At 42.7% G+C, this 24,687-nt stretch overlaps 1 protein-coding gene across 3 annotated transcripts in view; it reads right to left on the minus strand.

Annotated features, from left to right (window-relative positions):
* Positions 1 to 24,687, minus strand: part of CNTNAP5 (contactin associated protein family member 5) — a 317,753-nt gene that overhangs the window by 24,479 nt on the left and 268,587 nt on the right. For 2 of the 3 annotated variants that reach the window (XM_083488630.1, XM_083488631.1), the window contains 5 exons: positions 23,424 to 23,642; positions 21,951 to 22,190; positions 18,289 to 18,513; positions 9,041 to 9,171; positions 6,691 to 6,778 (listed from right to left, as the gene is read on the minus strand). In XM_083488630.1, the coding sequence (XP_083344756.1) occupies positions 6,691 to 6,778; positions 9,041 to 9,171; positions 18,289 to 18,513; positions 21,951 to 22,190; positions 23,424 to 23,642 (903 nt within the window). The remainder of the gene's footprint in view (positions 1 to 6,690; positions 6,779 to 9,040; positions 9,172 to 18,288; positions 18,514 to 21,950; positions 22,191 to 23,423; positions 23,643 to 24,687) is intronic. The other variant, XR_014522322.1, reaches the window with a different exon arrangement.

Here is a 24,687-nt window from a genome sequence, read left to right on the forward strand (position 1 = left end):
CGCACATGCGAACACTCATTTTTGCCCACACATTTCTTGAACATCCTGGGAGAATGGGTGTTTTAACGTCTAAAGAAGACAGTGCTATGAAGAGGGAACTTGAACATTTTTGTTCAAACTCAAAAGTCATCCATGCGACCCTTGCAAAGCAAAGTGTCACAACATGACCGCTCCCATTTTATTTTCATTTTGTTTTTTTAATCACCATGTGGAATACTGTAATAAGAAAAGACTTGATGGATGCAACATAATGGGGAACTGTAGATGCCAAACAAAGGAATACAAGATTCTTTTGATAGCAGACAGCTGCAGTCAATTGAGAGAGCAACTTTTCAGGCTAAAAATAAAGCTGCAAGAGAGAATCTCAAGGGGGAAGAGGGCGGAGACTTTGCAACCTTCCATTTCGACAATGTTCCCTAAAGAGATCCTATAGATGCTCTCTGGAGAGTAACACAAGACACAGCAATTAAGTAATATTACTGTGCAAACTCTATTTCTGAAAATAGTAGCAATCTCCAGAGGTGGATGTAGAATGTTTTTCTCTCAACGTTAAGTGACTTTCCCCCCACTCAGCTCATGCCGAGATCCATGTAGGTTTGTGCTATGGAGAATGAACTTTGCCAGGAAGCTGGCTATGGTCTAGCTTGTCACGTTCTCTGAGCAAACCAGGACTGGTAAGCCAGGAACAAACCTTGCCTTCTGCTTGTGGTTTGTTTGGAGAGAAGCAAACCAAAAGCCAGAGACTGGATGACAAGCAAGCCCTAGCACCACATCAGCAGGAGGAAGGATGCCACAGGAACTTTTGAACAACATGTACCAATATAAACTATGGTTTAATGTGATGCGCAAACCACAAGATGGAACTCAAAAAACAAAGGGCACCATGAGTAATTCTTTGTTTCTGGGTGGACAAGGAAAGTGTGTCAAGGGTAGGGAAGCAATTAAAAACAATCTGCATCTTTACGTGTTTGTGATAAAAAGCAGCCTATCTTCCTTGACATGATACTGATTTTGAAGAGTGAAGAAAGTAATAGTTCCTCAAGGTGAGAGACAAAGAGTTGAAAGGAAAGAAAGTTATGTTTTCCTTTGCTTTACAGAAAAATAAATAGATAATCTATGTATAAGCAAGCAAACTGAGCCCCGGGCCAGTTCAACATGATGAAATATCAGGGCAAATGTCACACAAATGTGCTACAACTATCTGCCTTCCTCTGCTGCCTTTCTGCAGAATATGGGAGGACAGTTGGGAAAAGAAGAAAAGAAGAAAAAGTGGTTGGTGAACCTACCAAGTACTTCTTTGAAGTGGAATTCTTAAAAAGACAGAAGACTGTGCTGCTGCCATGTAAGCACATGGATTAGTCTTTCATAGGGCCATGAATGATGAAAAACTGCCAAGAATGTTCAAACACAACAAAACAATTCCTTGAATCCACAGCTTAGAGAGCCCTGCAAACATGGGCATGAGATAGTTTGAAAACAAGAAGCCAGAATGCTTTAAGCACTAACAAGCATTTAACAGCTCAGCTTTTTAAAGACAGAGCATACTTGAGGTCATACATAGATAGAAAAGGGAAAGAGATCTTTAGAGAAAACAGAACTACTTTTGAATTTATAAGGTCAAGATTAGGTAAGATTAGAAAACTGATACCTGTACAATGACATGCTTCCAAGCAAAAAAGGATATTAGGAAGAATATGTTGGAACTGCATGGGTTATGTTTGTATATATGTGTGTAAACATTTGATATGTTACACTCCATCTGAGGTCTGAAGTGGTATAATACAGTAGCACATCGTGCAAATTTGCTGATCATGTGCTTCAGTGCTTGGGATGAGGTTAAGATTATTGGGGGGGGGGGATAGAATGCAAAATGTTCCATGAAATTAGAAAACTTTACAGCTCCTTTCAATTTCTTCACTAAAGTCAGCCACCCAAACTCTGAAAAGCCAAAACCACAAACTGTACCATTAAGAATATGCAATGGGAAACAGAAAAAAATGTTAATAAGGAATATTATAGGAAATAAACATGATGTGTTCTTTAGCTCTTCTTGGGATCACAGGTGTACTTCAAACCTTCATCCATTTAATGAGAGCGTAGGGATGTGGGATCACAACCAAGGGCAGTCACTGAATTGCAATGACAGCAATTCAGAAATCAACACATGGTCTTTTGAATAAGGAAAGTGCTTCTGTAGGAACTCAGCTCTGTAATTTCAAAATCTGTTATTTCATCAATACTGTTATTTTGGAGATTTTAGGTCATGCTTAAACAGCTACCGGAGAAATATCTGTGATTAGGGTTGTTTTATTTTATTCTAGCTAGGGTGGACAGATTTTTCCCTAGCTTATTTTCTCAAGTCTTTCACAGTTTGGCAGTGGCTTGTGTTCCATTCCATCCATTCTCTGATTTTCTTCACGAGAATTTCTGTAATTGATTTCAAAATAAGCTTCTATTCATTCAGTGAACCTTTCCCTCGCAGGTAAGCTATGCACATGACTGACTGTGCACATTAAAAACCACCCCTTTATTATTGAATGGAAAGCACAGTAGTTTAAAACTAAGCTCTTTTACCGTCCTTAAAAATTCCCAGATGAGAAATGCAAACGAAGGGAAAACAGATTGCCCGGAAGGAATGTAATTAATTTGAGGAAAAAGCCAGGGCGGTTTCATAAGTTTCACCCCAATCCAGATAAGTAGAGCCACATCTTGAATGTGCATCCAAGAGTGGCTATAGATTTTAAAGCACTGAACAATGCCTGCCTGTTAACTTCAGCTTAATGGAGCCTCCAGCTAATCTATCAAGTGCTTTAACTAAAAGAAATGGTGCTGCATCGTGCACATAATTGCATGATTAAACAGAAGTGTGGGAAACTGTGTGGAAATTTTATCATTCTTTTACATGTTTAAAGATATGGAAATCACATGGGATGGCCTTGTGTTCCTTACTGGAACAGAATAGCGAGCTGTCTGCAGTCAGGGTCAGGAGCGTCTTAAGCCGGGGTGCAAAGATCCGCCCAATGCCCCCCCCCGCAGGTTGCCCAGAGTTGTCAACCTTTTTTTAGGAGGGGAGACCCCAAAGTTTTTGACCTTTTTTAAGGGCAGGCCTAGCTGGCCACCTCAGCCACAGCAGAAGAGTATGAGGTGGCGGCAGCAGAATCAGAGCAAGGCCAGGGCCAGGCACCTGGGGAGGGGGCAAGCAAAGCCCAGAGCAACAACAGTTGAGCCTGAGACGGTGCTGGCGGTGACTGAGTGAAGCCGGGTGCCTCGTGTGAGCAGCATGCACTCGCTGGGCCTCTCGACGGCCTGCCAATCACAGGCGCGCAAGAGGGCGGAGCCAGCCAGCTGCCTCAGCACCTCGCTCGCCCTTAGCAGAATAGCTGTGGTGCTCCAACGGGCTCTGCTCTGCTCGGCAGCGGCTGTCGGCTCTTCCCAATCCCCAAACTCCAAATCTCGGCCCCGGACTCTTGGCCTGGCACCCCTGAGAGCCCTAGCACCTATCGGTAAGATGGCCCTGGTCTGGGTCAAAATATGAAATCAGCCATCCTTTTCTAGCATTAACTTCTTCACTGTCCATGTGATCTATTTTACCTTACATGAATTAACCTTTAATGCACGAAGTGTGAGAGAGTGCATTTTAATGTGCACAATGGCTTATGTGCTTGGCTTACCTGCAAAATCAGGAGGAAATGGACAGAAATTAATGACAGAAGAGATCAAGCTGTATTCTTGGAAATCCAGACCGAAGGAATTGTGAAAATGGAACCCATCACTGTGGATCTGTGACCAGGCCCAGATAATTTAGAGACCCCAGATCCAAGGTGGAATTTAGAGGGAAAGGAATTTCAGAAGCATCTTAATTTGAGCCAGCATGCTGCAGAGGACTGTCAGACTACAATGGTTCCAAACCACAAGGCTAACTGGATGGCCTTGGACCAGTCCCATCTCTCAGCCTTACCTACCTCAAATGGTTGTTATGTGTAGGGTGGAGGTGGAGTACAACATATGCCACCTTGAATTCCATGAGAAGAAAGGCGTTTTATGAATGCAATCATTAATAAAATGAATGAATGGCTAACAGAAATGCAAGAGGAGATGTGCAAAGGTGGCTCCAAGGGTAGAGATGAATGGTTATACAGAGACAGATAGATTATTTGCACAAAACATTATTGCGTCCTAAAGAATAAAAATGGATAGAATCAAATACAAAAATAGAACTGGAGCCCTTCTGATGCAGCAATGTAACCTGCAATTCTGTCGGCATTTTAAAAGAGTGTTTTTGCAATCATTATTTGTCTGTTCTAAAATTAGCAATAATCACAACTTCCCAAGAGGATCTGTAAGCCCAAGAAGATTGGCAAACTATGGATTTAATTCTTGCACTTCTTTAAAGGTCACAGGACACATAGCAATGGATTAAGGGCATTACTGAACACGATACACATCCTGTGCAGCTTCACTGAAGCAAGGATGTGCCACAGCTGTTGGACCAGTTCACTTTCAAGGCAGTTCCACAAACTAATTCGACAATTTATAGCACAGAATGTTGAAAACACAGGGAAGGGGTGGGAGTGACTTTATCACTGTAGTTCTATATAGTATTTCACAGTTTTCCTCAGTCTAGCCTCAAGGAAACCTAACACCTTTCTCTGAAAGATAAACTAGATGTATGCATAAGAAGTGCACGTCATAATTCCAGCAAAATATCCTAAATCTCTTAGCAGTGTGTATATGAACAACCATGACTGCTGGCTGCACACATGTGACTCCAGGTTCACATTTGTAACATGCCAAAGTATGGGCTAGCCCACATAATCTCATGCCTAAATATATCTGTTAGGCTGCAGTTCTCTAAAGGATTGCTCTAGTCTTGTTGTTTTTGCATATATATATATATATATGCAGGTTTTGGTGTCCTCGGGTGTCTTCCCGTGTAAAAGTTGGGGTGTCTAGGCGACGTTTCGACGAGGTCTCACTCGTCATCTTCAGGCTGGTGCTGAAGCACCAGCCTGAAGATGACGAGTGAGACCTCGTCGAAACGTCGCCTAGACACCCCAACTTTTACACGGGAAGACACCCGAGGACACCAAAACCTGCATTCCTGTACCCGTGAAAATCTACGAAAACATATATATATATATATATATATATATATATATATATATCCATAAATTGTCAGGAACATCCTACACGTGAGTAGGAACCTGGCAGAGACACATGCCCGGCTGGCATGTTCTTTCCTTTCTGGACCATTGTTCAGGAGCTTCAAAAGCTTTCTTCAGCCCGAACATCACAGCGGCTGATACCAAGAGGCATCAGCACACTTAAGGATTCTGCAGAGTATTGACAGTTCATGTGACAGACTCAGTAGCACAACTTTTTGGCTAAACTACGTTTTGTTGTTGCTTAGTCATTTAGTCGTGTCCGACTCTTCGTGACCCCATGGACCAGAGCACGCCAGGCACTCCTGTCTTCCACTGCCTCCCGCAGTTTGGTCAGACTCATGTTTGTAGCTTCAAGAACACTGTCCAACCATCTCGTCCTCTGTCGTCCCCTTCTCCTTGTGCCCTCCATCTTTCCCAGCATCAGGGTCTTTTCCATGGAGTCTTCTCTTCTCATGAGGTGGCCAAAGTATTGAAGCCTCAGCTTCCAGATCTGTCCTTCCAGTGAGCACTCAGGGTTGATTTCCTTCAAAATGGATAGGTTTGATCTCCTTCAGTCCACGGGACTCTCAAGAGTCTCCTCCAGCACCATAATTCAAAAGCATCAATTCTTCGGCGATCAGCCTTCTTGATGGTCCAGCTCTCACTTCCATACATCACTAAAACTACGTTTATTTACATATAATACACTCAGAACATCTTGACTCAGCTCCTTCCTCTTCAGCATCAAACAGCAAAGAGAAAGAACAAAGGGACAAACGCCCTACATCACGGAAGCACAGTCATACAAACATCCTGTCTCTGTCACTTCCCACTATGTGGAATAAAAACATACACCGTCATGTGATAAAAAACAATCCCATGACTGCAAGCACGGGGGAAGACTCCTAACACACACACACAAACACACACCCACACACACGGTTTGTCTTGCAACCTGGGTGGAATCTACATCCATATAAAAAACATTCTGTAAATGCTTTTTTTAAAAGCGTTTTTTTTAAAAATATATATATACATTGAATTTTCTATTCACCATCTAGTGTCACATTGTATATATTGCACTTTAAACATTTTGTTTGCAGCTGTATAGCTGAGTCCCTGGTTCCCAGTTTGTATGCCAGTGAGTGACTTCCCCCAATATAGACACAGGTCTGCTGCCCAAAAGACCCCTCATGTTTTCCTAGCCCTTGCCCAAGCAGCTTCCTTGTATGCTATCATCCCTAATCGCCACCCAACACCTTTTTATGAGGTTGCTTTTTCTTCTTTCACAGCAACATCTCTGAGCCTGTGTTATTTTTGCTAATACTTGGCTCAGACAAAACAGTGTCTCATCGCTCAGCAAGGGGTCCTGTATTTAGCTCTCATTGCTAGACATCTCTGAGATGTAAGCAGCATCTCTACTAAGCACAGCTCAGCTACAAGAGACAGGCTGAAAATAGGGCAAGGCCACGTGTTAACCCAAACAATACAATTTGCATGCACAGTGTTGCCACAGACAAATCAGAAAGCCTTCTGCGGTGCCTACCTGTGACTTTCCCCAAGGTCAGAGATTTGATGGCTCTGAAATCAGCCTCCGAGGAAAAGTTGTGCTTGACTTTGAGAACCTGGTCAATCTGAAAGGGAGGGGATCAATAAAAGTGATTCCATTATTACAGCACACAGAGAGACCTCTGATGAATCTATAGCACTAGCTCTGCCGCCGGAACACAAGTAATATCTGTCTCTGCTGGGCATCAGTTTCCATGGACAGCAAAATAAATGCACCTTAATTCTACAGGAAAAGCTAAAAGGCATGACAAGGTGTCTTTACAGCAGGGGTTTCAAGAGAACTTCCCTGCGGGAATCTGTGTATAATATCTGACAAGTGGTTTGACCCCCGCAGAGAACTCAGAATGATTAATCTCTGATTGCAACGAGAACAACAAAAAGGATTTTGGGTAGATGTTTCTCATCCAGCTTTAGCCCCATTGGGTGAAAGGTATAAAGGTGGATATAAGATTGAAATGTGACATGAAGCTTTGTCTGTAAGTTCAGGAAAAAAGCTGGCCCATCTAGTGTATAACATTAACTTTGTTTACACTGGTATGAGCCCAGTGGTGAGATGGATGAGAATGTGGAGCTTGACTCAAAAATCTTCAAAAGGTTTTCTTTCTAGTGCCGATGATATGATTTTATAAACAGCAAAACTGGATCAACCCAACACGGGTTTCTCTGAAGCAAACTTTCCAAAATTTTGACAACAACAAGACTTTAAGGGCAGCTCACTGGCTCATAGGACTTCCCTCTACCTGGCATTTTTATAATTCATTTGCCAGGTGGCTTTGAGAAGCTGCAGATCAGCAGTCTTGTGGCTGGATTTAATCTGGAGTCCTAAGCTACTTGATGTTTTTTAAAATGGTTATTTTATAGTAGGGTATTTCTACATCATACACCACAATGAATGTTTCATGGAACAGCAGCCCATATATACAAGAAAATAAAGAAATACACAATACATATTGTGTCAGAATTCAGATCTTCATTACAGTTCATCAGTCTTCCCTTTTGTTTATATCCAAACAAGGAATCATTATAACAACAGCTCACAATTAGTTTTGCTAATTACAAATTCTCTAATTTGCAATTAAGGGGGCTAAAGCACAAGCATTGTATTTTGAGGAAGTGTATTCAAACGTTCTTAGCACAAATCTGAACAGAACCCAAATCTATTGAATTGTGCTTATACTCTGAGCCCAGGATTCTTCAAATGCAATGTGAACCTTCTTACAGAGGTAGGAATAGCTCATCAGAGGGGTAAAGTCGTTTCTGATTTCCCTACTCTGCCCACAACTTCTGTAGGATTTAAATGAGCCATGAAGCTAATTTTTCCTACCTTTCCTATATTTGGGCACATTTATCTACACTGATCCATGATATGGGGTGTATGCTTCTTCATGAATGTTTTGCTTGACCTTCTTTTGGGTCTCTCCTGTATCTGTAATCAAAGTCATGCACAATGTAGTCCTGCTCAAACTTGGGCAAGAGCTCAGTAGTCCTTGCCTTAGTTATACTTCAAATCATGACCATTCCTTCTTATGAAGAAGCTGGAAAACACGTGTTTCATCAAGTTTGACAGGTGAGAGAGGAAAAGAGAAAGAAAGAAAGTTGCAATCCTTCCCCCAACTCAACTTTCCTTTCTCTCCATCTTCAACCTCCATTCCATCACTGATGCTATTGCCTCATACACAGCACGAGAGAGGCTTGGCCTTCTTCAAAGAGGTCCTTGCCATCTGCTCTCAACCTTTTTATTTTAGAAGGAGAGGGAATGTACTGGAGCTCTCATTAGGAGAGCGAGGAGGTGCAGTTAGCCTCTCTTCCACAGGATACATGTTGGTGGTGACCAGATCACCCGTTATCTTAGGGAGGGACAGGATTTGCCCTTACAAATGAACATCTCCCTCTGTTGGAATGATTGACAGTAGCCCTCTTCAGGTTCCCCACCCCACCCCATCCTGCATGGGTGGTCCCAACCCCTCTCTCATGTCACTGCCACCTGTCCTGTAGTCCAGTTGACCACCCTACAGATGCTGAAGCAACTTTGCTGAATCTTTTAAGTCAGTGTCTGTGTGGGAAACCTCCTAGAATCCTATCTACACTGTCTTGGTTCCCACAGAAGAAAGTTGGGGTATGAATGAATGAAACAAACAGAGAAACAACAACAAAAAATCTCCCCTGTTCATGCTATAGTGTGACAGAATGATGAGACTTAATGTTGAGAATTTGCTTTTTAGAAACACGGACAGATTGCCATCAACTATGCTCCTCCTTTCCCCACTGAAGACAGTGAAATTGCAGGGAGATGGTGGTTGTAAATTATGGTGGGCAAATTTCGATACCTGAATAGTCAGCTCTCTTCCATCTCTATTTAGCTTCACATGGTGTAGCTCTCGGTTAGCAAAGTTTCCAGAATCAATAGTGAATATAAGGGATCTGTCCTTACTCAGTCTGTATCGGACTTGCAAGCTTCCTTAAAGAAGAAGAAGAAGAAAGGCAGGGAGAGAAAGATTTTGATCTTAAAAAGCACCCATAACTAAAACCATTTAACAAATTGCTACGAGGAAGCACAGAATAAATACAGACCACAGAAAGCTCCTGTGGAGAAAAAAGGACATTGGGCAAGAAGAAATAAGGTCCTTTGTGCACCAGTCATAGAGCTGCAGGTTTTGAAGGTTTCTGATGGAACTTCTACCAAACCCTCCCTTCAACAGAACCAAAGAGTTGGAAGTCTGAAATAAAACCTTTAAATCAAGAATCCTCGCAGATTCTAAGCATCTGCATAATGGTGGGTTGCAGGTTTGCAATTGATCAGTGGACAAGATCAAACACTACACCAGCAGGCACAGATTACCCTATCTAACATTTCCTTTGCAGCACCTCTGATCTGCTTTGAAAGGTCCCTCAATCTTCCAGATCTTACCCATCTCCTGGATCCAGTTCCACCCCTCAGAAAACAGTGGGCTAGACTTGTGAGTGGGCTAGAGTTGTGGTGTTAAACTATGAATAAACCAAATAAATCCTGCAGCTCCTGGAATCCTGCGACTTTCAACGTTGCAATAAACCAAGTCAGCTTGCCTTGGCCAAATTTATACCTTTGGTTCATTATGTTGTACAAAGTTACAATCCCATTTAAACCATCATGATAAATATGATCCTTTTAGCTATCTTAGAACAATTCAGTATGCACTTAGAGGGGGGAAACTTGCAGAATTTAATTGTTTCATTTAAATACGAGACAGAAAGAGAAATGCATACATAAGGACTCTTTTGTGTATTCTTGGATTTAGATTTTCTAGTTGATTTGAGTTCTATGCCACATTATGCCTCCAATAAGTGTATGTGCGCAATCTATTTTATTTTAATTTCTGTATAATTTCTGTCTCATAATTGTAATTAAAGCAATCACCAAATTATGGTTCTGGGAGCTTTATTACAGTCATGGGTTGCTTTGTCATCCTGTCTTTGGCTTTGTATATCAGCACACATGCAAGACACGGGATATTGCTTAAGCTATGTCTTGCTGCCAAGTTATCACCAAGCCAATTTCAGAAAATTGCTACCAGCTTATTTTGTAGCTCTACTAATTAAATATGAAATCAAGAAGTGTATTTCAAGATCATCAAAGCAGGGCTGGGCAAGTAGCTGCCTAGTGGCTGATTCTGACCTGCACGGCATTTTAATCCGACTATGGGGATGTTCTACTCTCTTGCTTCAGCTATATGAAGGTGCTGGCCTGGGGTCTGAAGGCAGGGAAGAGCTGGATGGAGGCTAGTAAGCTGAGGCTGAATCCTGATAAGATGAAAGTGCTGTGGGTGGGCAGTTCCCATGTCTGGGAAGTAAATGTGCAACCTTTACTGGGAGGGGGTGAACAGGTGTATAGTCTGGAAGTACTCATGGATTCCAACTTATGGCCAGTTTAGGCTGATTAGACAGCTAGAACTATTCCTAAGATTGGCATGACCTGGGCTGGGTTGTCCATGCTGTGGTGACCTCCCATCTGGATGACTGCAATATGCTGCGTGTGGGGCTGCCCTTGAAGATGGTTTGGAGGCTGCTGCAGTGATGAATGCAGCTGCTCGTCTGGTAAGTGGGGTAGCCTGATAGGACCATGTGCCACCTGTCCAGAAAGCACTGCACTGGTTGCCAGTGAGCTACTGGGCCAAATTCAAGGTGCTAGTGTATAGAACCCTAAACAGCTTGTAACCCAACTGCCTAAAAGTGGCTTTCCCAGTATCGACCACCTTGAACCTACAATCAGCAGGTGAGGCCTTGTTAGTGTTGGATTATACCAAATACATGAAAGGCACAATAAAATGCCACTATCAGCAAATAAAAAAAAATATGGGGAGCTTAGAAGTGAGCAGTAGACCTGATGCATACAGAAAGCAAGATCAGTTTGGATCAAGTCCCTCCAGTGAACTCAGCTGAAGAAACACATGCAGGAAATTTGTTTGTCTCTCTGTTTTGGTCATGTAGAAACTGGGCCTGATAAAGCATAAGAGAGTGAAAGGTGTCACATACCTAAGTTTTAGAGGGCCAAATTACCTGCTGGTCGGGGGGGTGGGGGTGGAAATACTTTATATGCCATCTCAGCACTCCAGTGCACAACCATCAGATACTTTAGCAGCTTATTAAAAGAGTGACCACACTTTCTCATCACATCATCACACATGTGTGAGTGATCATTAAAGAGGAGAAAATAATTAGTGGAGGTGTTGATTGAAGGAGGAAAGATAACATTAGTAAGGTAATTATTAACACTGCATACTCCATATGTGCTACTAAAAATATGCATGGCAAGTATTTTGTGATGATTTATTGTGGACAGGAATACAGAGAGAGAGAATATTTGCTGTGTTAACTCTAGATCATGTCCTGGTGGACACAACCAGTTATTACCAGTGCCATTCAGCATGCATTATGTTCCTGGGTGACCACTGAGGTCTCGTACTACAGCATCGTTCCTTTATAGCTTGGATATTTTAAAAAGGTCTGCCTCTTTCTGTGAGAACAGCTGGTTGAAAAATCTGCTCCTTAATTAGCCGCCCATTCCCTGGGGTCTCATGATCTGTAAATTTACTCTTCAGAGAGTGTAGCAGCTACTACTGTGGAATAATGGGACCAATCTTCTGTTTTATTTTTGCAGAACTATACTCAAAGCAAATTAGGATGATAGTTTGTTGTAGTGAGAGTTTTGTTTTGTTTTGTTTGAAGCGCAGAGCAGATTCAGAAAACCCAATGCAATTTGAGATTATGGATACTTCTGAATGCTTACCTGGGCACAGGTATTTCACACACGTTCATAACCAGCCAAGCCCAAGCCCTCCCTGAAGTTTAGGTTTGGTTTGTCATAGGCTTTGTGCCAGCTCTTGCATTAGCTCTCCCTGCTGCAGTCCTTCCCTTACTCACTCAAACTTAGCACTGGTTATTAAGGACTCTGTAATCTTGGGAAACTTCATTTCCCAAGGATGTTAGTGTCCAAGATGCTGTTCTGAGCATGCTTACAGCACTCTGGGTATGAGGATACCTGCCAATGCAGTTTCCTGGGGCCTCCAGATCCTTCTTAGGAACTTGGGTATTTGGGGAAAGTATTTTTCCTAGAGGTACTGGTATATGGAATGCTGTGGCAGCACTGCTCTTGGAAATAATGGAGGCCTCAACACTAACGTTCCTCATTGCAGCCGTGACTCCCAGGGAAGTTCGGGAAAAGGAGAAGAAGCAATGTTGGGCTCAGGGACTTTAGAAAAGTTGATGAGGACACATGAGGAACATTGGGAGAGGGTACTCGGATGCTGCTGTGTCTTGTTCTTGATGAGGCCCACTATTTGGAATGTGATTGGATATACAGTACAGTGGTACTTCAGATTGCATACGCTTCAGGTTAAATACGTTTCAGGTTACAGACTCCGCTAACCCAGAAATATTACCTCGGGTTAAGAACTTTGCTTCAGGATAAGAACAGAAATCGTGCTCCGGCAGTGAGGCAGCAGCGGGAGGCCCCATTAGCTAATGTGGTCTTCAGGTTAAGAACAGTTTCAGGTTAAGAACAGACCTCCAGAATGAATTAAGTACTTAACCCGAGGTACCACTGTAATACATTTTATTTATTGGGGGTGTGTAGTGAGAAAGGGAATAGTTTGTTTTAGATGTCACCTGTCACTAGCTAGCAGTAAGTCTATTGTCTTACTGGAGCAAAAGTCTTTGAAAGCTTGAGAAGAGGGACAATGATAAGTAGTTATGATCTCAGATCAATTACCGTATTTTTCACCCTATAGGATGCACTGGCCCATAGGACGCACCTAGATTTTTTTGGGGGGGGGAATAAAGGGAAAAAAAATTCCCCCCCCCAGGCACGGAGCTGGGGCAGGGGTAGTCCGAGCTTCCCCCACCCCAGCCCCCGGAACAGGCAGCTCTCCGCAAGACGTTGGAGGCCAGCGCGAAGTCGCGCCAGGCTCCCACAGCTTGAGGAGAGCTGCGCTAAGCCCGCTCTGGGAGCATGCGGGGCTGGGGGAGGGGGAAGCCTGAGCTTCCCCCGTCCCCAGCCCCCAGAACAGGTCCCAGAGCGATCCTGAAGCTGTGTGCAGCTTCGCCATTGCTCTGGGAGCTTGTGGGGCTGGGGGCGGGGTAAGCCCGCCCCCAGCCTCCAAACCACGTCGGGAGACAGTGGGATGGCGCGCTGCGCCTCCCTGCTGTCCCCTGAGCTTGCGGGGCTGGCGGTGGGGCTCTCCTGAAGCCTGGAGAGCGAGAGGGGTCGGTGCGCACCGACCCCTCTCGCTCTCTAGGCTTCAGCGAAAGCCTGCATTCGCCCCATAGGACGCACACACATTTCCCCTTCATTTTTGGAGGGGGAAAAGTGCGTCCTATAGGGCGAAAAATACGGTAATATGGATGAGTTACCCCCCATATGCCTTAATTACTTTAGTTAAGCACACAATCAGGACCACTACAAAAACTATCAGAGTGGACTCATCTCTTTACCCACACTTTAAAAGTAACACATTATGTGTCACAAAAATCAGTGTCCTGGCTGGGCTATTCAGTATACAGATTAGTCACAAAACACTAGAATTGCTTTCTCCTTTCTCTCTCTAATCCAGACAGAGTCTTGTGGCTGCTGAGTTTGGTTCTCTTGAGCATCTATTGGCCTTTCACCAGCCTGCAGTGCCCTAAATGGTTATATATCTATATATGGGGGGGGGGGGCTCTAGGAATTCAGCTAATGAAAAAGGCACCTGTTATGTACTGAAGTTCTCACCCTGGGCCAGCAGGGGGATACTGTAGATAGTTATGCAAATAAGGGATCGAAAGTGACATTCAGTGATTGGATAGTTTTAGAAAATTGTTACAGTTACATTGTACTGGAGCTCTATATAAGCAGGCTGACTGAACCCTTCAGTTCAGTTCTGTCCTGGCCTGTGAATAAACAAGAGCTGTTTGAAGAATTGCTGTGTCGTCTGATATATTCACCCACAACTTAACAGCACCTTTCATCTCTTTCCCATCATTTGTACAGCAGCAGATACAGATATCTGCCAAGCAGATCCTTGACTGAGGCTTGGCCTGCTTCACCTCCACCTTGCATACTCAGGGATTCAGGCTGCTAGCTACTAAAATTAGAGATGCTCCAAAAGATTTAGGCACACTCTTCTTAGCTTTGGATTTTACACATTTTTCACAGGTTCCCACTTTAATCCTTAGAGGTTTTTAATATTAGCAGCAGCAGTTGAACATTACAATAAATATCAGGTTCCTAATGAGTGTCAGAAAATAAACAGTAATTTCATCATACACTCTGGGCCAGTGCAAGGCCGGCATAATGTCCCTGATTATAACCAGGAGCATACTGCAGAAACCGTAAGCCTGGGGTGAACCTGTGAAAAAACAGAAACACTTCTCTTGCACCTTTTAATCGTTGTAGATTGACATGCAATTTAGTGTAAATGGTCATGCAACTACCAGTTAGCTCAATTGGTTACAGCATGGTGCTGAGAATGCCAAGGTCACATAGTCCTTCATTGTACGGGGTTGGTCTCAGGGTCCCTTCCAGCTCTGTGATTCTGTTATACATCCAGCAGCCCTGTTCTCTTTTCATCTGGCCCCTCTGCTCCTGCTCTTTCCCTTTTATAGTACCCTAACAATGTTTATGATCATAGTCCTGTAATCACAACAAATCTCAATAATTTTTTGAGTAGACAGGTACAGTATATGTTTGCACTGCATGTGTTTTATATTATCTACGATATAGGAATGAGAAATCCTCAATCAGCTTTTGAATTCAGAAGTTGTAGCTAACTGAAAACTCCGATTAAGCGGGGACTCTGGTTAGCTGTAAATAATTTTTAATCACTGTTTTGGAGGGTGAAGAAACACATTCTCATTGCTCCAGTCACAGCAGTGCTCAGAAGGATCCATCCAGATCTCTGGTTGTTGCTGTTTAGTCGTTTAGTCATGTCCGACTCTTCATGACCTCATGGGGCACGCCAGGCACTCCTGTCTTCCACTGCCTCCCGCAGTTTCGTCAAACTCCTGTTGGTAGCTTCAACAACACTGTCCAACCATCTCGTCCTGTCGTCCCCTTCTCCTTGTGCCCTCCATCTTTTCCAAAATCAGGGTCTTTTCCAGGGAGTCTTCTCTTCTCATGAGGAGGCCAAAGTATTGGAGCCTCAGCTTCATGATCTGTCCTTCCAGTGAGCACTCAGGACTGATTTCCTTAAGAATGGATATGTTTGATCTTCTTGTAGTCCATGGGACTCTCAAGAGTCTCCTCCAGCACCGTAATTCAAAAGCATCAATTCTTCGGCGATCAGCCTTCGTTATGGTCCAGCTCTCACTTCCATACATCACTACTGGGAAAACCATGGCTTTAAGTATACGGACCTTTGTTGGTAAGGTGATGTCTGGTTGCTATGCACAGCTAATAGCACATGAACAGAACCAGATCGTGGCTAATATTCAGCAATATTTCCCATGGCCAGTGCAGACCTTATTCTAAAGTCTTGGCTATAAGCAGTGGTCTCAATGAATTGGCCCTCATCCAAAGACTTATTAGCAGCAAGTGTATGTGTGTACTACAGTGTGCTCAGAGAACAAATAAGGATATACATTCCTATCCAAAGATGGATGGGGCTGGGAATGTGATCCTTTAACTTCTCTATTCAATATTTTTAATTGCATTTAAATATAGGTAGTTACACAACTGGAGCTTTCAGAAAGAGATGAAATATATTTGAACAAGTAAATAAAATTGTGGAGATCTAATTAAAATGGCAAGCAGGGAGGTGATGCAGCACACAGATTTTAATGTATGCATGTTTGTGTGTGTGTTTACGTGAGTGTGCAAATATTTATTTTAAGATGACTCTCTCCCCCCCCCCCCGCAACATCCCTTTCAAATTAATAGAGATTATTTTCTCATTTGGGGCTTTGGCTACGTTCATTGGAAGAACATTTATTTAAATGCCTCCAGTACTTGTTTAAGTTCAGGTTTTCATAGAATGGTAGAATTGTAGAGTTGGAAGGGACCCTGAGGATCCCTTGCAATGCCAGAATATGCAGCTGTCCCATACAGGGATCAAACCTGCAATCTTAATGCTATCTATGCAGTATTTTTACTGGATGGGTCACATTTTGGTTGTGCTTGCTTCAACTGCACATGAAAATGGGAGTTTCATGTTTGGACTGCAAACACTGCTGACAACCTAATGAGATGACGCAGGATGCTTAGTCTGACAGAGGGACTATAGTTTGCAGGGCTACACTGGGAAATCTCAGCTTTAACCTCCTTCTCCCATTTCCTTTTCTCTCTAAAGACTCTGTGCTCACTCTCTCCACTGCTTATTCTCTCATTTCTCTCTCTCTCCCCATCTCTTTCACACACACTCACCATGCCATACTATACTATACAATGCACCAAGACCATTCCATATTATCCCTCCAACAATTCTATAACCTGAGAATGGGCTACTGCTGGATGTATATAAGGTAAACGTGCAGCTGTAATATACAGCTTTCGCAGGGAAAAGACTTTGTAAGGTTCTTAATTGCCAACCAACAAAAGCTACCTACTTTTAACTATGCACCTCCATTTACCACTCTGGCAAAGAAACAAGGCAATTTCCAATGAGGGCAAAACATGTTGTTTCCATGGAACATTGCAATCTTCTGAAAACATCCCAAAGGAACTAGTAATACCTTTCATTATCACCTTTACCACTAGTGTATATGCATTACTATTCATAGTCTGCTTTGTGTTATAACAGCAAGCATAAACTGGCAGCATAAGGGAAAGCAGCACATCAGAAGGCTGCTTTAAATGTAAATAAATTCCCTTTCAATGAGACTAAGAGGGGGAAAATGGAGCAAAGTTAGAACTGACAAAGCCATGAGGAAATTACAGACAGTTGGGAAAGAAATGTTGGCAATGTAACCAGTGGTGTAGCTAGCTGCTTGAGCACCCGGGGTGGTGCAAAAGCCCTGCACTCAGGGGCAGGGCAAGCCACCCATGGGGCGGGGCAAGCCAGGGCAGAGCATGTTGCGCAGAATCTCCACAGAGTCCGTGAGCCCCACGTTGCTGTTTTGGGCAGTGCGGAGCCTGCAGGAGCCCGAGCCACCGTGTCACTCCCCAGGAGAGATGTGTGGCTGAGGCACGCTGCAGGCCAGGCTCCTCCTCAGTGATGACAGCCAGGGCAGTCCACACACACCACACACCCCTTCGTATGCCAACAAATGCAACCTACTCCATGATACATCCTCTAAAAGTGACTCTGAAATAGTTGTGAGTGTGAGAGTGTGTGTTTTAAGACAAGTGGAAGTGCTTATTTGCTGGATAGGCTGAATATGTTGAATTTTACTGATTCAAAGGACCCAATTACTGATACAAAGTCTTGCCTGACGTTTTGCAGGCTTCACAAATGAAATTCTAGCGAACGTTTACATGGCAAAATTACCCGAAGAGCCCCAAAGGAAGTAATAGGCTGCCATCTCTTGAAACAAAACATTTCCTAGTCTAATTAGTTCATGTCACATGTGAGCATTCAGATTTCCTCCCCCTTCTGCTCTACATTGCTCACATGGGGAGGGGGCACCACTGCTACTTTGTTATGACAACAATTTTTTCCATTCCATGCTACTTCACAGCCATCCTTTAAAATAATAATAATTGAAATGCCCTTTTCAAGGCTGCATATTCTCCCATCTAAAAATGAAATATTCAAACATGGCAGTGGTGGTTTCTAAGCACTGGGGGGGGGGGGAGACCCAAGATCTATGCTAATACTCATGCAAATAGGGCATTTAATTTTAGCCCTTGTTACACATGGGGCTTATCCACATTTAACTTTCCTCCCTGCTTTCCACGCATGACCTTAAAGCTCCATGTCTGAGCATCTTGTGTGGTGCTGAAGAGGTGAAAAGTAAAACTGATCAGTCAAAGAATGAACATTTTTGACAGCAGATGGCAGTAGCCCTACAAACTAAGCACATGCGTGTGAGTGCGTGCGCGCACACACACCATTTCACTACTGTAGCCTTAGAAACTTCTTATGCAGCTGAACTGTCAAGGGACCTTCAGCTTTGCACTCTCACTTACCATTCTTGGAGAGAATAACAGCCAAATAGTCATGAGAGGAAGCATTGATGTAGAACAGGAGGCTTGGAGCATGTGTTGTCAGGAACGTAAAGGCGATGTTTTCTTTCGATGTCGAAGTATCTGCATATATGGCTGAGGATGTTGTACTTGCATTTTTGGTCACAGGATAAGGCTCCTGGAAAATGTAGGTAATGGAAGTGCCAGCTTCAAAAAGTGCAGAGACCTCTAAAAATACAAAGAAAAAGCAAGAGAACATAAGACAAGCCCTGCTGGATCAGACACAAGTTGCTTCACCTTCTGATTCCAACAGTAATCAACCAGATAGCTAAGGGGACCCCATAAGCAGGATATGCAACAGATATTTAAAAGGAAAGCATCAGGAAAGAGTCTGACTCAGCATACTAGATTGGAAATCGCTGGAAATGTGGAACATTCAGCCATAAATATCTGCTTGCTGTCTCAAGCCTGTTTGCATGCGTGTGCACACTGTACATTTTTGCTTATCTACAGTAAGACGAGAACACAATATAGGCAGAACTGTAAGAGCCAACTAAGGGTCATTTCTGGAGTCAGCCTATAGATGAGTCTTTATGGAAGCTTTCTTCATTTTATAGTTGGTATTTCTTTTTAATGATTTAATGTATTTCTATTAAAGATTTTCTTGATTTACAAAGGTACGTGCAATGTCTCCCTCGGATTTTTTTCCCCATGTAACATTTTTTTTAACAAATTGGTTTCATTTGTCGAGGCATTCGGAAGAAAAGGGGAAAAGAGGTGGAGGGGGGAAGATGAGTGGGGGTGGGGTCGGGTGGCAATGTTTCTATTTTACTTAATATATGTGGGGTTTTGTGTCAGCATTGCTTGTGCAGGTTCTCTGCTGTTCACTTGTGTTCCTTTGGTGGTGAGAGAGGTTGGGGTTGGCCTAGGGTTTGGCTGTTCATTTGTGGTTGGCTGTGGTGGTCTTTGTTTTCATATGTGAGTGGGGCGGGTGGGTGTTTTGGATCAGGTTAGTCATATTGATTTGTATGCTGTTGGTGGATTTTTGTCCTTTGGTATTTAAATGTCAAACAAGATGCTTAAAATATGTCTCTCCCTAAGGAAGATACAGTATGACACCAGGCAACTGGGCCAAAATGAAGCATTATAGTGAACATGCAGGGCATCTTCACTGATCTGCTGTTGCATCATGGGCTGCATAGATGGTCAGGGACCAGTCTGGAGTAAAGAATGGGGAGGATGGTGGAGGGCATGCATGGAGGAGATAGAAGAAGAAGAAGAAGAAGAAGAAGAAGAAGAAGAAGAAGAAGAAGAAGAAGAAGAAAGTCAGGGAGGATGGTGGAGGAGAGAAGAAAGAATGGGGAGGATGGTGGAGGGCATGCATGGATGAGATAGTAGAAGAAGAAGAAGAAGAAGAAGAAGAAGAAGAAGAAGAAGAAGAAGAAGAAGAAGAAGAAGAAGAAAGTCAGGGAGGATGGTGGAGGAGAGAAGAAAGAATGGGGAGGATGGTGGAGGGCATGCATGGATGAGATAGAAGAAGAAGAAGAAGAAGAAGAAGAAGAAGAAGAAGAAGAAGAAGAAGAAGAAGAAGAAGAAAGAGTCAAGTGGACCAGTAGGTTCTTGAACTAGGACAAAATCCCAGATGGCAGTGCTTTGCAGTAAAAGCTTATGGAAAGATTACCTCCAGTGCATCATTTTTCATATGGCTAAGAATGAGCAGCAAAATTTCAAATAGTTAAAGGGCAGTATGATATATTCACTACCAACAGTGAAAGCAGCAACGTAAGTTATCTTTGTGTGCCTTTTACCATCCGAGTCCCTACCTATCCTGAGTCATGCATTTCAAATTTCAGCAATATCTGGAAAGTTAAGAAAATATGTATTAATGTGAGTAATTCCAATAAATGGTTCTTTGTTGACTTCTGATTACAGGCTTCTTTAAATTTCAGTGTACAAACCTATGAAACAAATTTCTGCTAACACAAACATGTTGTTTTCATTGTCCCTTCTTCAGGCACATCCTGAGTATTTTATTTGATGTACTTCCAGCAATTTTAATCAGCCCAAGCTCCACTGACTTCATTGGGACGCTGCCAGTTTTACAGCAGGTAGGTTCTGTTCCCCTGCCTATTGGCCAGGCATTTGTAATGCAAGAGTAGCAACTAATACGGAAATGTTCAAACGGATCCCGGCTGTGATTTTAAGATAGAATAAGATTACGGGGGATTATCAGGACATTCCCCAAAGAGCTTTTCATCTAAAATATGTGTTCTTTTCTCTCCTTTTGTATAGGAAACATCTGTTGAGAAATGGCTAAGAGGCCATTGTCTTCAGTCCCAGGAAAACCATTCCATGTCTTTTCCTATCTCATTTTACTCACAATTGCCTGACTGCTGAATATTGATTTCCTAGGCTGCTCCCAAGGTGAATGATAAGATGAATCTCTGACTCACAGAGTTGTCCTATTTCAGCTTGGCAAATAATTAGAGCTTGATGGAATGTTCTGCCGAAGCTGCGACTTCAATGAAATATGGGATTTTGCACGTCCCAAATAATTCATGTGTGACCCAGGTCTGAAATTCTAGGCTGAATGCAACAGCCTGTGCAGCTTCCTCTAATCCACTTTGGGACTCTGGAATTTAATTATATACTGTTGTCCTGCTACCTACTATGCATCTGAGGAAGGAGGCAAGGGGCAAAACTTCCCCTTTAAATGTCATAGGGCAAGTGTATGCATTTATTTAGATCTAGAACCTCCATACATTCAGCACCACAGTGGCATTCCAAGGATTGCTTACAATCTCATGGTAAAGTGCAATTCAATGAACTCAGACCAAAACCTCCACCCCAAAAAAGCAACAATAGTCATAATACAACATTATAGTATAAGGTAGAATGTCAGATGGCTATCTCAGTATATGAGTACATAGAGATAGGAGCAAGTGATCAACAAATAGCCATGGAGCAACCATCTTTTTTTTCCCAACACAGTGCTACTGGGAAGCATGCTATGCCATCATAAAGTTCTCAGTACTATTTGTAAGAAACATTAGACTGCTCATTTCAGCAACATTCTTTTTATGCTAAAATAAAGGCAGTGGGGGAGAGATGGAACAACCACAAGGCCAATCAAACTGTAAGCATTCTTCTGCCTCATATTTGTCACGCACCAGCTAAATGACTATCTTCCTATCCAATATTTTTTTTGGGGGGGGTCCCCACCCCACTCTCTATGACCCCACAACACCTAGAAATTCAGATTATCATGTCAGCCCTGGTCTTGACCATTCTCAGATTACCTGTTGACATAGTATTGGAATAAAAATAACAGTTACATTCTGGAGCAGGAGACAATTAACACTCCTCCTTTCCCCCCAATATTGGTTCTAAATTCCAAAGACACCTTCTTAAAATGGATGCCTCTGCATTTTGAGCTTCTTGATTCCAAGTGAGTTCTATTTAACTATTCCAAAACTAAAAATTAAATGGGGAAAAACTTAATTATACAAAATTTGCCAAGAGGTTTTAATCAGTGGAAAGTGACATTAAAAATCAGCATTTCCCCACAGTGCAATAATAGTTCCCATCCAATTTCTTTGTATAATGAATTCTGATCAACTTTCACTTCATGGGGGGAAATATAAGAACCTGCTACACAGCCATACCTTCTCTGCAGAATGGTCCTTCGTATGGAGAGCTGGTGCAGTCACACAGGTAGCCATTTAACTTCTCCACACATTTGCCTCCATTTTGGCAAAGGTTACCATAACTGCTGCAATGCCCAGGGCATCCAGGTTTCACACCAGGGGTGACTTTGGCCCTCTCTTCAAGATCAAGTTTCTGCCCATTTAGGTGAAGAGAACGAATACACCCCACAAAGCCCTTCTGTCTGGAAGCAGTTGCTCCTAGTACAAAGGAGACATAAAACACACCATGCTGTTATTTCAAACACCAACCCTTTACTAAAGCAAAGCCCTTATTAAATGTTTTCTAAAAAGGTGCTGTGATAAGCCAGTTCAAAGACTGTAAAATATGGTGTCCAGTGATGCCATATTGATGTGCATGAACACTCAGCCTTATGGAGGGTGAAGGACACATGCAATCTTGGCCTCATATATCTAATGGGCTTCCCTTTCAGCAGTCTGGTGAGAGTCCAAGCAGCAGGGACAGCAAAAGTGGAGAATTGTTAAACCTAACGTGGACAATAGCTTTGGGGGCTGAATATATTTGTTCATGAAATCTTAGAACTGTTTCATACATTCCAAATTAAAAGCAAGTATTCTTGCAAGTCTCTACAGTGTCTGAAAAATGTGACCTGGGAAGCCTAAAATACCTGTAATAAGGATTTTATAGTACTCATGCTATACCCAGAGCTAATTACAGTCTCCTTTGCATGCTAAATTTTGAGATATTGAAGTGACTTTCTTATGATCTCTGTTTCATTAAGTCGTAACACTGGGTGGTGACTGGCGGGGTGGGGGGTAGTCCAGCTCACGTTGCCATCATAAATCAATGTATGCTTTGCTATTTTAAAGCCCTTAGCTTAATCTTTACCATAGGTGATCTAAGGTAGCAGATGAGCAAAGACTTCACTTGCAGAGCTCTGTATAGCCCTAATAGTCAAGGCAATGTTCATTTTGTAAGCATAGATACATTTCTGCCCAGCACTAGAAATGCTTCTATTCCAATAATTGTGAAAGGGTGTGAAAGGCTACTCACTGGTCAAGTGATATCTGTAACTTATCCCATTTCCTGTTCTGATAAGAAGCTTAGACAATTGCAAAGAATGTTTGTCAGAAGCAAATCATGGTAGCAGAAGCAAATCATCCATCTAATCTATTTAGAACTATTTGAAAATTATGGACACACATCGTATCCAACCACTCTGCTCCTGAAAAATCCAAACAGGGAAATGTGCGTTGGAAAGACCATCCTGTCTTCAGAGATGTATTTATGGAAGGGTAAACCAGGTGCTTGCGCAAGGCAGAAAATGTGAGGAAACTGTAGTGAGTGTTACTGGGCATTTTGGGGATTAGGAACTTCCTTTTGGATGGTGTGATATGAGTTAGTTAGTTAGTTTTTTTGCGGGTGTAGAAAAGGGAAGAAAGCATCTATAAACATCGCTTAACTGTCCCTACCTACAAATAGCTGACTATTGAGCTGCAATCGGAAATGTCCTTCAGCTGGGGCCTCCAGAATCTTCTTTGGAAAGTCGTCCACCCGAAGAGACGTTTCCTTGAGATTCCGTTCAGCATGTACATAATGCCACTGGTTGTCATTCAGGGCTGCAGGAGACTGGACGGTGACATCTACTGGACCATTTCCAACATCTACTGTGAAGGTAATCTCCTTAGGAGCTGGAAATAATAAGGTGAACTATGTGACTTTCTGCTGTGTGAAATAATATGAATCACAGGACCATTAATTGATTTTGGTTGGCTGGTTGGTGGTGGTTGTTTGCAAATAAACAACCACATGATATGGTTCGCTTCCACTCTCCATTATAGAAGCCTTGCTTATAAATCAGATCACTGGTAAACTATTTGCATTTCATGAATTTTAATGTACTGTGTTGCTGCTCATCTCTCTGTGTTATTAATTGGTGCACATGGTGCACAGTCACTACTTTAGGAACAAATATTGGATGGAAGAGTAACCATAAGGGCTATGAGAGGGAGGGAGGGAGGGAGGGAGGGAGGGAGGGAGGGAGAAGCCTCACAAAGATTTGGAGGCCCACAATTAAATCTAGCATAGATGCTACTGCTTCCAGATTGTTCTAGGTTTGAAAAAAAAGCAAGATGAAAATCAGGTGATATCATGAATAAGCATAGCTATAGAGTGGGAGCAGAAAGAATGTGAAGGAGGCTAGTCTTAATGGCCACTCAATCATCATTTAATGTATATTAATGCAATATCAATAAAAAGCAGTTGGTTTTCAGGGGTCCAAATTATTTCCTGAAACTCATTGCACAGAGTCTACTCTTGCATTTTCCCCAGTGTCTAAAGTACTTACTTCCCTTCTCTAGAGCTAATTTGGGGCATTTTGTTGCCACCCACTTTTCTTTCCAGCATGGTCCTTCTTTCCTGAGTAATAAATGGAATGGGTTGATAGCTTAGTAGCAGAGCACATGGTCTGAATGTAGAAAGCCCCAAGTTCAATCACTGACCTCTCTGGCTAAATGAGCTCTGGAAACAGGAGTAGGAAATGCCATTCTCTGCGGTCCTAGAGATTCACCTCCAATCATGGTAGACAATAATTGGCTAGATGGCATTATGACTCTGACTCAATATATTCAGTATTTGATGATGTCACTGTGGTATGCAGCTGTTCAAACTCAGTTATGAGATATGATGCAAGCAATTCAGAACAAGGGCAGGAGACATTGGCCTCACTCTGAATTG

The sequence above is a fragment of the Podarcis liolepis genome, assembly GCF_965112155.1.
Source record: "Podarcis liolepis genome assembly, chromosome: 1".
NCBI classification, from domain to species: Eukaryota; Metazoa; Chordata; class Lepidosauria; order Squamata; family Lacertidae; genus Podarcis; species Podarcis liolepis.